The sequence below is a fragment of the Miniopterus schreibersii genome, assembly GCF_964146895.1.
Source record: "Miniopterus schreibersii genome assembly, chromosome: 12".
In the NCBI taxonomy this organism is placed as follows: domain Eukaryota; kingdom Metazoa; phylum Chordata; class Mammalia; order Chiroptera; family Miniopteridae; genus Miniopterus; species Miniopterus schreibersii.
The window spans coordinates 10,118,721-10,132,058 of NC_138112.1; the positions used below are offsets into that span (position 1 = coordinate 10,118,721).

Here is a 13,338-nt window from a genome sequence, read left to right on the forward strand (position 1 = left end):
ATTGTCATTCTTCACAGCAGCTCTAGATCACACAGAATAGTTTTGTGTGTGGAAAAATATGTAGTACAAACAGTTGTGTTGAGGCCAAAATCAAAAGTTAAGCAAATGTTCTGACATGAGTGCCAGATGTTACTGCTTGAGGGAAACAGTCAGATTTTGATATATAAAGACTACGGATATCTCCTGTAGCAAAGTGGCAAAATCAAACAAACAAACAAAAAAACAACCACCACTCTTTTTCTGCTGGCTTTGATTCAGTTGTTGTGGCAATTGGTTACATTCAGCATTTTCATGGAAAAATCTCCTGAACTTTTTTTTAACACTTTCAGTGTATTTGGAAAGTGTGTGCTGGAGAAAGGACTGGTGTCCCACTCTCATTTGGAAGAGAAGACATGTGATGTGGTTGGCACCCTGGTTAAATCAGCGACAGTATGACACGCTCTCCTTTGCTGTCCGGAGTTGCTCCATGGCAGGGGCCTTCTTTCAGGGAGCCCTGCTTCCAGAAAGAGTGATTCCCCCAAATAGAAATCTGTGCATGGGAAGCATTCTCTGTCCTTGGCCTTTAGTTATATAGCCTGTCAGTGAATTCTACTAATATGGGGGTAAAAAGCCACATTTTCAGTTTTGTCTGTTTGTTTACTAGCCAAAAAGCTCTATCTAAAGAAATTCAATTTGTTTTGTCTACCAGAGAGGCATGCACAGAAAAATACGCATTCTATAATTACTATTATGGACATATGTGCCTAATATTAAGAAAAATTCTCTTAGAAACCAGGTACCTTGGGAGTGATCATTAGTATTATAGGGTAGATTACTCAGTTCATGAGAGAGCATTTTTAAATTAAATGGAGGGATTTGCACACTTTTTTTAAAGACACAGAAGCCTTTCGTGAAATTATATCTCAAGTTAAAGCCCAATATATAAAACATCTTCGCCACTCTGGTCAAAGACAAACACCGGGCTGGGTGCTCTGAGCCTTCCCTGTTGGATTCTGAAACACATTTGCATAATCTTGGAGCTACAAGGAGCACAATCTGAAATCAATAAACAACCAACCTTAAGAGGCATTTTGACTTGTCAAGTGGTTCATTGAGGAAGAAATACTATAATGGAGGGATAAGTAATGAATTATCAATGGATTTCACTTAGCTTTATTTTTATATCACTTTCGGTTATGTATCATTTTGTTTTCATTTATGCTGCTTATTTGTGCCATTTAAGCCCTATCCAGGGACACAGCCTTAACTCCTGATGTATCTGATCATTATAATATGAAAAATATATGTGCATAGTAAATATTTCTTTTTTGATAGCTTAGCATTGTCTTAAACAATGTCTTGGAATTCAGTGAATGCTATAGCTAGCTCAGAATCTTGCTACCCCCCTTTCTGATTGTTGCAAACTGTCTTTCTGTTTTTAAGTAGTAGTTTCTCAGTGTATATTAGCACAGAGCTAATATACACTTCACCCCATTCAAAGCAGAGTTGGTAACAGAATTGAGCTTCCTAAAATGTCAGTCCTCTGTGCTAGACCCATTGGTTTTAAGGCCTCTACAGATTTCAGCAACCAGAATCTCAGTAGCCACAGTGCCTAACATTTAGCAAATGCTCAATAAATAGTGGTTTTTAAAAATTCTAAACTTTAAATATCTTTAATATCCAGTCATTATTCTGGTTTTACCTAAACTGACTTTTTACCGTGCAAAGAAATAAAAACCCTCACTGTGCAAACAGTACTCAGGGAGAAATAGAGAGTGATCCAATTCTCTCCCTCTTTTATTACACGTTGCATTATGGAAATGAAGCAGAGGGGCAGCCTCACTCATTTCCTTTTGGTTGGGAGGGTGGTCCATGGACTTTCTCTGAAATACACTTGCTCTATTTCTTTCTTGCTTATACTCTTAGATTTGTGAGCCACATATTCTTAATTTCAAGAAAAATAGATGTTTTAATAAAAGACATAATATATAATGGCATGCAAGTAAATTATAATCAAGGGTTTGTATTCTAATTAAATTACATGCTTTAATCTGTCAACACTTGAAATCAAGATTTGCCTTTAGATAATCATTTGACAATAATTATTTGTTCACCCATTTTAAAATCCTTTACTTATGGCTGTATTCCTTATTTCTTTTTTTCTACAGTCTAAAACTATAACAATAACGAATTCAGATACGGCGAATGAAGTTATCAACATGTCTCTCCCAATGCTAGGGATAACTGTAAGTCACTCTGCTGGACAGTGTTCATTCACAAACTTTAATACCTTAGATTCACATAAATACGACCCCTTCCATCATAAGACAGCTGATTGCTAGAGATACCAAAGTCCCCAAAATATTTCGTCCCCAAAAATGTCGAAAATAAGGACAGCAAAGCCTTAATATTAGCTTAATATTAGGTGCCATTCTTCTACTTTCATTTTAAAGCCTGTGCAAACTGAAAAGTACAAGATTAGACTCTAATTTTAGAGTGTTGATAAGATAATATGTATTGTATTGCATATGCTATTTGCACACACAGTTGGGCTTTTTTGGAATAAGTTTCTTAATAGGAGAATTCCAGCCTCGCCCCTCTTTCCCTCTTGTCACTCTCTGTCTTCCCGAATCTTCGCCCGGTTCTTTGCCCTTACCTAGTCATTCTTGTTACTCTCAAGGCTCAGTAGGCCTTAGGGTGAAGAATTCTGAAGGATTTGCTGTGTAGTGGAATTTTTACGTAAAGAACACATAGCTAGAACCCGTGTCCACTGGCTGCACGTCCAGAGGATGAGATGGCTGGTACCTCTCATGAACTGGTAAATTCACAAACAAGCTTGGAATTGGGTGGTGCAGTTAAAGAGCTTTAGTGTGCACACCCCACTTCCCCCTGCTTTGCATTTAGCTTCTTTCTGTTTTATGGGGCAAAGACAGGTTTTCAAAATATTATTAATGGTGAAGATTGGGATATTTGAGGGTGAGGCAGGGGAAGGAGAACGGGAAAGTTCTCGTCATCTCCCTGCCGATATGTAAGCATCATACAGTGGGTGCTTGTATTAAAGGGAGTGACTTACAGACGGATGGAAACTAAAGGAAGCGCTTGCCCAACAGCATTTCTTGAGAGAGATTCTCTGTGAAAACACCTACGAAGCAACACATGACATATGGTTAACATGTGCCATAGTCTGATTCACTATGTTTAGATTTGCTTTTACACAATGTAGCAGTAAGCCTCAGGGCAACCAAAACTTAGGATAAGAAATCTGATTTCTTTTAATGAAGTTTAACACTATATTTAAGATGTAATTAAGTGTATTTGTTTCATTTGTACACTGTATTTTGTGTTTACCACTCCAGTTGAAGTCTCTGTCCATCACCATTTATCCCCCTGTTCCTCCCTCCGTCTCCCCTTCCCCACTGAGTTTGTATGCAAGGGGTAAAGGAGGCACCTCGGCACTGATTTCTAAGCTTATAAATTTATGTCTTGGAAGAGAGTCAGTAGTTTTCAAAGGGAAAGAAAGGAGATTAAGACATGACTCATTTTCTTATTTATGCTTTTCCTTTGGATAAAGTGATCCATCTCCTCAGACCAAAAATGTTTCTATTCAGTAGAATAATTTTTACAGCTCTAAGAGATTATTACAGACACTACCAAAAAGAGAAAGGATTTTTTATTAGATTGTTCTTCCTATTTGCAATAAAATTTCTGGGCTAGGGGGTGAGGAAGGAAATGACCAATAGACCAGGGGGGAAGGAGGGAAATTTTTTTTATTGATTTTGGAGACAGGAACGGGGGAGAGACAGAGAGAAAGAGAAACATCGATATGAGAGAAAAACATCGATCAGTTGCCCCCCCTTACATGCCTGACCAGGGGTCGAACCCACAACCTAGGTGTGTGCCCTGACCGAGAATCAAACCCACAGCCTTTTGGTGCACAGGACGGTGCTCCAACCAACTGAGCCACCCGGCCAGGGCAGGGCCGTGATTTTTCATCAGGAGATAAAGGCAGGAATATTAATATTCCAATCTTTTTTGGCTTCATTTAAAACATTTTTGCTTTTTCCTCTCCTAGAAACAGCAGTTTGTATCATTGAGTGTTATTTCTTTGAGGTTGGGTTGTAAGTCTGCTAATGAACAGTTCCATTGTTTTCCCTCTCTGGGCCTATTCCCTGGACAGAATTCTTGTCCTTTCTGTCACCAGGACTGAACTTGCGTGCCCCAAACAAATCCAGTGTAGACTGTGCCAGCTACCTATCTCTCAGAGCCTCGTGGTCATTCTTCTGCTCAGAATCAGCTGAGCTAATAGTCAGCTTTTGAGATTTGTGTTTTTCATCACAGACACAACAGTGTTTGTGGGTCCTGGGTGACAAGGAGGTCTTCGCAGGGGCATGTTGGAGATTAAGCCCAGTATTGTCTGAGTAGGCAGGAGGCATAGCTGAAGTCGGGACTCTAGAGAAGATGTTAGTCTTTTAGAAAACCGCAAAGGAAGTTGAGAAACTTCCTTTGTGACTGCACACTCCGTGGGCCACCCGTGAGAGTGAGGTTCTGATTCCGTTGCAGTTCTTGGATTCCGAGCCATCGCTAGGACAAGGCAGGATTCCTGAGTACTCCTTTGGGGATTGGAGAGAGGGGAGAAGGGCTGTAGGAATCAGCACTGTCTTCTTCAAAAACTATAACCACTCCCATGTATCCAAAGGTATTTATATTGTTCCCATTTTTGGTGCAAAACATAAAAATGCCCAAAAAAAAAAAATGTGTTTTCATTCAATCACCAAACATAAAAGAATTATTGTAAATTATTTTCTTTCCAAGGGCTCTGAGAGAGATTACCAGTTATGGGTCAATTCTGGCAAAGAAGAGGCACCATATCCACTTATTGGTAAGTGTCTGTGAAGATCTAAGATAGGATAGATTATGTTTTAATTTTTATTCTAAATGTCATATGGTCCTAAGCGTGAATGCTGTTAAATATTAAATCTCATATAAACTTCATTTATTTAATAAATACCTATCAAGCATTTTCTGTGTGCTACACAAATATCTCTTCGCTCAAGCAGCTAATGGTATCATTAGGAAGAGAAATGTAAATTTCCTCTCTTCATTTATACTTTACAGAGAGCGCTGTCTTGCCAAACCTTTTTAAATTTTTTTTTTACAAGAAAGCAATATGTATTGGCATTCCTTTTCCTCTATATTTTTATTCTTTATATTTGGTTCTTGAATTTCCTGCTCCCTTTCCTACCTGTTAAGTTGCCGCTCTAGAAGATCATGTGGAGTCCCCCCATGCCTCTTAATCTCACAGAACTGGACTAGAGGCCTTCAAGAAAATCAGATTGACCCATTTAGATTCCGAAGAATCTTCACTGACTTACCTACTAGCTAATACTTCCTTACGTTTCTATTTCCTTAACCAAATGTCTCAGCATTTGTTTTGAGGAATTATTGGTAAATAGGTTCACCTTGCCTTATTTAAATCATTTAACTAAAAAATATTTTTTGATCAGTTAAGGTCATTCAGTGTGGTTAAGGAATGGAGCAATTAAAATAAGGGACAGTATCTGTAACAGATCTCAAGATGATATGACGTCGATGATTTCTGTTCATTTTTAAACGCTTACTTTCTGCCAGACGTTGTTCGAAACATATCCTTTGCATTATGTCATGTAATTCTTTCATTTACCTGCGAGGTCACTGTTGCGTAATTCAGAATGTTCCAAGTGATCTGAATAATCTGAAAGCAGACTTTTCTGCGGGCCCAGACTTTCTGTACGGCTTTTAGCTTACTCTCAGACTCAGAGGAAAGCAAGCCTTCATGCACCTGCCAGGGACAAACTCACCCCCTAACTGCTTCATCTGTCATGTTACCATTTTTATAAAAGTTAGTGAGCAACAAAGTTGTAATTAAAATTCAGATAAATACTTAAAATTTAATGGCCTGGCCGGGCGTGGCTCAGCAGTTGAGCATCGACCTAGCATCCAGGAGATCGAGGTTCGATTCCCGGTCAGGGCACATGCCCGGGTTGTGGGCTTGATCCCCAGTTGGGGGTGTGCGGGAGGCAGCCGATCAATGACTCTCTCATCATTGATGTTTCTGTCTCTCTCTCTCCCTCTCCCTTCATCTCTCTGAAATTAATAAAGATTTAAAAAAAAAAAACCTACTCCTCTGTTTAAAAAATAAAATAAATGTTTAAAAAGTTAATAAAATTTAATGAAATAGATTAATTTAATTAAAGCTATATGGTAACTTTTAGACTTAAATCAGCTTCAGGTTTTATCCCTAACTCTCACTAAAAAAACCATGGAACACAGGGCATGACTGATACTTAACAACAGTTCTTCACTGCATATTGTAATGTGCATTGCAAACTGCAGTTGTGGATTAGTGGCTTGCTATTAAAATGAGTTTGTTTGATTGCTGTCATAGTAGTACCTTTTTTTTTTTTTTTTTTTTGCCTTAATCCCTGGAGTACTTGACATTAATGGAATATTGGCATTGTATGCCTATGCCAGATAAGAAGGAATAGGAAGAGTTCACCGAGTTACATTCAGTGATAAGTCAGGAACAGAAGAGAAATTATTCTCTGTACTTTAAGAAAAACTGAACACAGCACAATGGTACTTAAGGATTGAATTAAGAAAATGCAATCACTTACAGTACCAAAGGGCAAAAACTCATATTTCAGTCCGACATCCAGGGTTTAGTTTTTCCAGTGTACAGGTTCCAGGATTTAGTTTTTCCAGTGTACAGGTTCCTTTCTGCATCTTGTTTCTGCTTCTGACTCCCTGCAGCCCCCCTTCTGATTGTCGCCTGTGATTCCCCCCCCCCCCCCAGAGCAGCAGTGGGAGGAAAGCAAACCAGCCCTGATGCTCCCGGGTAACTCTGACTACATAACTGATCAAAAGTAACGAAATGTCTCTTTCAGACATCTTGTGTTGAGTAATAGTCATGAGTGATGCTTGAAATATATAGTGTTTTGCTCGTATTATTTAAGTAATATTAACACTAATGCTTACTTATTTGATTCTTATAATAGTGATGAGTAAGGCAACTATTTTAAGTCATCGATTTGAGGTTGATAGAGGTCAAGGATTTTGCTGAAGATTTACAGATATAGTTAATATCAATGGAAAAACTGGAATACCTTTAAATGTTCGTGGACGTGAACATGGAAAACAACTCACAAACCAATCTGTGCGTTGGTTTCCCTCCCCCACCCCCTTAAAACTACTCTGGTAGGGCCACCTGTGCTGTGCAGTGGGCTCCAACTCTGAGAGTGTGCATGGGGGTCGTCCGGTCAACAAAAGGGTTCTTTATACCAGAAGTCCCAGGAGCGAAGAGCAAGTGCATCCCGGTATGTCGCACACACGCTCACAGTGGCAGTCAGCCTCAGGTGTGCATGAGGACCTCTGTTTGTGCAGGGCACGAATATCCCTACGGGATTAAAATGAGCCACCTGCGGGACACTGCCCTGCTGACGCCGGAGCCGAAGGACTGCAGCAGCCCGGCCAGCCTGCAGGAGCCCTTCCTCCTGGAGCAGCTGCCCCGGGAGATGCAGTGCCAGTTCACCCTGAAGCCCAGCCGCCTGGCCGCCGCCCTGCAGCTGAGCGGTGAGTTGCTGCTCCTTCCTCCCAGAGCCCTTTCTTTAGCGAAATGTTTCATTCCTGAAAGCAAAGTTGGTACAAAGGCGAAGACCCAGACTTCCAGCCAGACGAGGTATTTTTTTCACTCGAATTTGCTCAGTGTTTTGAAAGGGAAGTTTGGGAAGATGGTTTTATAAATCGGCAGCCGGTGTGACTAACAGAAGCAGCGGCACAGCCTGTCCCTTGCGTCATCACTGCTCTTCCCCCTTTAACCTCACGCCCGCTGCAGCGCAGGTGCCTCAGTGCCTCTGTGCCGCAGTACATTGCTCCGTGTGTTCCCCTGAGTGGTCGCGTTATTGAAAGGAGCTTTCAGGGATGGGGTCAGGAGACCGATGCCCTCCGCGGATCCTGGTCCCGATAAGCATGTGAGGCTAAGATGATTTCCACCAAAATCTCACCTCAGTCTGCTAATCTAACCTGAATTCCCTGCCACACAGCCTTCTCTTGCCCTCCCCACTATAAAGACTGATAAAGCGATACTCAGCAGAGGAGGCCCAGCATGTACCCTAACCCAAGTTGTAGCTTCAAGCCCTCAGCCTGAAAGTAAGATTGTGTAAGAAACAGAAGGAGCAGGAACCAACAGGTGTGAGTGAGAGAGCAGAAAAGCCATGCTGAATTTCTGTAGCTGCCCTTCGGACCACCCGGGGACCCAGTGAACGGTGGCAGCTATTTTGTATACACCTCCCCACACGTGAGCATCCAACTTTCTCTTTTTTAACTTTATTTTTATTATTGACACAAAAAAAACAGATGTCTCCCATTATCTCCCCCTTTGCCCACCTCAACCTAGCCCCTGTCGCCCTTCTCTCTGGCCATCACCACACTGTTGTCTGAGTCCAAGGGTTATGCATACATGTTCTTTGGCTAATCTCTCACCTTCTTTCATCCAGTCACCCAACCCCCTCCCCTCTGACAGCTGGCAGTCTGTTCCATGTATTCATGCCTCTGGTTCTATTTCTTTGGTCAGTTTATTTTGTTCATTAGTTTCCACATATAAGTGAGATCATATGGTATTTGTCTTTTTCTGACTGGCTTATTTCACTTAGCATAAGATCCACCTACGTTGTTGCAAAAGGTAAGAGCTCCTTCTTTTTTATAGCCACGTAGTATTCCATGGTGTAAATGTCCCACAGCTTTTTTATCCACTCGTCTACTGATGGGCAGTTGGGCTGTTTCCAGATCTTGGCTATTGTTAATAATGCTGCTCTGAACATAGGGCTGCATATATTCTTTCTAATTGGTGCTTCAGGATTCTTAGGATATAGTCCCAGAAGTGGGATCACTGGGTAAAAGGGCAGTTCCATTTTTAATTTTTTGAGGAAACTCCATAGTGTTTTCCACAGTGGCTGCACCAGTCTGCATTCCCACCAGCAGTGTACTTGGGTGCCCCTTTCTCCACACCCTCGCCAGCACTGGTTGTGTGTTGATTTATTGATGGCAGCCATTCTGGCAGATAGAAGGTGGTACCTCATTATAGTTTTAATTTGCATCTCTCTGATGATTAGTGATGTTGATCATTTTTCCAGCATTATCCTAATTCCAAAACCAGATGAAGACACTAAAAAGAAAGAAAATTATAGGCCAATATCTCTGATGAACATAGATGCTAAAATCCTCAACAGAATATTAGCAAATCAGATCCAGCAATACATTCAAAAGATAATACACCATGATCAAGTGCAATTTATTCTGGGAATGCAAGTCTGGTACAATGTTCACAAATCAATAAATATGACACATGACATAAATAAACTGAAGGACAAAAATCACATGATCAGGAAGAGGGGTGGGAAGAGATTAACCATGAACTTATATGCATAGCCCATGGACACAGACAATAGTTCAGGGAAGGCCTGGGGAGGGGTGGGAGCAGTGTGGAGGGGGCCAATGGGAGTAGGGGGGAAGAGGGGACATCTGTAATACTTTCAACAATGAAGATACATTTTAAAAAAATAAATAAGCCCAGCCAGTGTGGCTCAGCAGTTGAGCAGCAACCTGTAATCCAGAAGATTGAGGTTTGATTCCCAGTCAGGACACATGCCTGGGTTTCAGGCTTGATCCCCAGCAGGGGGCATGCAGGAGGCAGCCACTCATTGACTCTCTCATCATTGATGTTTCTGTCTCTCCCCCTCCCTTCCTCTCTCTCTGAAATCAATGAGTCAATCAATAATAAAAATAAACCTTAAATATTTTTTAAAAATCACATGATCATATCAATAGATGCAGAAAAAGCATTCGATAAAATCCAGCACCCACTTATGATAAAAACTCTCAGCAAGATGGGAATAGAGGGATCATACCTCAACATAATAAAGGCCATATATGAAAAACCTGTAGCCAACATCTTACTCAATGGGCAAAAACTAAAAGTGTTTTCCTTAAGGTCAGGAACAAGGCAGGGATGTCCACTTTCACCACTCTTATTTAACATAGTACTTACTAGAAGTCCTAGTCACAGCCATCAGACAAGAAGAAGAAATAAAAGGCATCTAATTGAAAAGGAGGAAGTGAAACTGTCATCATTTGCAGATGACGTGATATTGTACATAGAAAATCCTAAAGACACCACCAAAAAACTACTAGATTTAATAAATGTTTCAGCAAAATAGCAGGGTACAAAATTAATATCCAGAAATCGATGGCATTTTATACACTAATAATGAAGTATTAGGAAGAGAAACTAAGAAAACAATCTTATTTACTATTGCAACAACAAAAAAATAAGGTACCTAGGATTAAATTTAACCAAGGAGGTAAAAGATCTGTATTTGGGAAACTATAGGGCATTGAAGAAAGAAATTCAGGAAGATACAAATAAGTGGAAATATATATCATGTTCATGGATTGGAAGAATTAACATCACTAAAATGTCCATTCTACCCAAAGCAATCTATAGATTCAATGCAATTTGTATTACGATACCAATGGCATATTTCACAGATCTAGAATAAATATTCCAAAAATGCATATAGAACAAAAAAAGACCCCAAATATCCTCAGCAATCTTGAAAAAGAAGAGCAAAGTTGGAGGGACCACACTACCAGATGTCAAACTACACTACAACACCATTGTCATCCAAAACAGCCTGATACTGGCATAAGAACAGGCATGTAGATCAATGGAACAGAACAGAGAACCCAGAAAGAAACCCACGCCTTTATGGTCAATTAATATTTGACAAAGGAGGCAAGAACATACAATGGAGTAAAGACAGTCTTTTCGATAAATGGTGTTGGGAAAATTGGACAGATATATGCAAAAGATTAAACTAGACCACCAATTTACATCATACACAAGAATAAATTCAAAATGGATAAAAGACTTAAATGTAAGTCAGGAAACCATAAAAACCCGAGAAGAAAACATAGGCAGTGAAATCTCATACATCTTTCATAGCAATATTTTTGCTGATATACCTCTGAAGGCAAGAGAAACAAAGGAAAAAATAAACAAATGGGACTATATCAAAATAAAAAGCTTCTGCACAGCAAAAGAAACCATCCACAAAATGAAAAGGGAACCCACTGTATGGGAGAACATATTTGCCAATGATACATCTAATAAGGGGTTAATTTCCAAAATATTTGAAGAACCTATACAACTCAACACCAGTAACACACACAATCCAATTTAAAAAATGGGCAATGGGCCTGAATAGACACTTCTCCAAAGAGGACACACAGATGACCAAGAGACATGTGAAAAAATGCTCAGCGTCGCCATCCAACTTTATCTTTTTTGCATTTATCTGTCATCTTGCCAACATCCACTGTAAAAACTTACATTTGAACCAGTCATCTTCTCTCCTATAATAATAACTTGAGTTCTTGAAATCTAAGGTTTTCACTCACATCTCCGGGCCATTTTGAAGGGGTCTTACAGAGATGTAGTTTTCCATCCATTAAAATGTGAGCTCCATGGAGGGAGAGCTTCTGGCCTGTTCACTGCTGTATTCCCAACACCTGGAACAGTGTCTGACATATGTAAAGAAGAACTGAAATATTTTTGAATGAAGGAGTGAATTTATTAATAGGTCTGTTACTGGTGACTAAAGATACAAAGAGAATGTTGTTTTTATCACTGAGTTGAGGAGACTACTACTATACTCTTATAAGTTTATACCCATGTTTTTCAAACTATTTCTTTGGGTCTCTTATTAATTTTATTTTAATTAATTTGATCAATAAGCAAGGTCAAGGATCCAAGAGCCACACTAGAATAAAGACATAATTTTGTATGTCCATTTCTGAGGGAAGCTTCCTCTAGTTAGCAGAAGGAAAATATCTCAGTTACCCAAAATAACCAAAGGTGAATGTAGCTACCCCCAACCTGTTTTTCAGATTTTGCCTCGGTGTGGGGGAAATGTAACCACTGTTGAATGTACCTACCCTACTGAAAACAGTAGCAGGAGATCTCTCAGAAGGCTACCCCTGCGACTCAGATCACTGTAACTCAGTCCTGCGGTGGCTGGTCCCCAGGGAAACAGCTCTAGTGTTAATTGGGGGTTCAGGATATAAACATTAAAGACCCGACCTCAAGACCCAACTCAAATATCACTTCCAGTAGATCTTTGTTCCCTCAGACAGGTAGTTGCCCCCTTTTCTGGATGTCTAGAACAGTTTTTATATCTCTAGTGTAACCCATAAAAATTACATTACGATGATTTGTTTATGTCTCATTAGCCTGTGAGCTTGCTTAAAGCCTGGGAACTCGTAGCAGGGCTTAGTCTGGTACAGAGAAGTCTGGTGTAGAGAAGTTACGTGGAAGACTGAGCGGCTTAGAAATGCCTTCATGGGAAACCTTGAGTGGAGCAGAGCTCGGGTTGAAGTGGGGTCTTTCTGGGAATGGTCTGAAGTAGCTCTGGAGGCTCTGGGCAGAACTGAACTCCCAGCTCTGCTCCCGCTACAGGCTCGCCTGCCACGTGTGCTTCAGACCCAGGGCTAATGGGACTGAATCTTTATGGTAGGTGGTAAAATATGGGGTGCACCTTTTTCTTCTACCTGATTGCCATATCATTCTAGAATTCTCCCACACATGTTTCATACCCGGGGTGGGGGAGGGGGGCGTTTTTAATTTGGAGAGTTACTTGGCTAGAATAGAATTTCTAATTAAGGTTTTGTTGTGATTTTTACTCTATAAGCACAGACTTTTAAGAATTGTAATTCTTAGTGTTCAGTTCCCCAACTTAAGCATGAAGGACCGCTAGCGGAACCCTGCCAGGCTTGGTTAGGAAAGTGAGAGCTACATGAAGTTTGTTTGCCATATCTTCATATCACCTTTATATTTTAATAGCAATAGCGTGATTTTCCTCAGCCTCTGACATTTAGAAAGCAGCAGCTATGCGTTCAGAGCTCTTCAGGAAAGTGAATTCTAATGAAATTTTTTCCCTCTGCACCCCAGAGGAAACGGAAACTAAAACTGAATGCTGCACATCACAAAAGGCATGGCCACAGCCGGGGCTGTAATACAGCGCAGGGCTCGCCCTCTGCTTAGCCGCTCTCTGCACTCGCAGGGTAGCTGGGTCCATAACTCTGCGATGAGGCCTTCCTCCTAAGAAGTGTGTGGCAGCTAGAAAGTCAAATAGATCTGATAGTTTTAGAAACACGGAAACCAGGTTAAATGTGAGGAAACTAGACCAAGTACAACTACTGGACATATGCAAACATACAAATTAAAGAAACATTTGCACAAATGGGCATCACTGGGCATGCTGGCGC

At 40.5% G+C, this 13,338-nt stretch overlaps 1 protein-coding gene across 1 annotated transcript in view; it reads left to right on the top strand.

Moving 5' to 3' along the window:
• The window catches only part of ARHGAP20 (Rho GTPase activating protein 20), a 100,507-nt gene that overhangs the window by 69,541 nt on the left and 17,628 nt on the right, over positions 1 to 13,338 (top strand). The window contains exons 7-9 of the mRNA XM_081155570.1: positions 2,148 to 2,225; positions 4,792 to 4,858; positions 7,399 to 7,587. Of these exons, the coding sequence (XP_081011696.1) occupies positions 2,148 to 2,225; positions 4,792 to 4,858; positions 7,399 to 7,587 (334 nt within the window). The remainder of the gene's footprint in view (positions 1 to 2,147; positions 2,226 to 4,791; positions 4,859 to 7,398; positions 7,588 to 13,338) is intronic.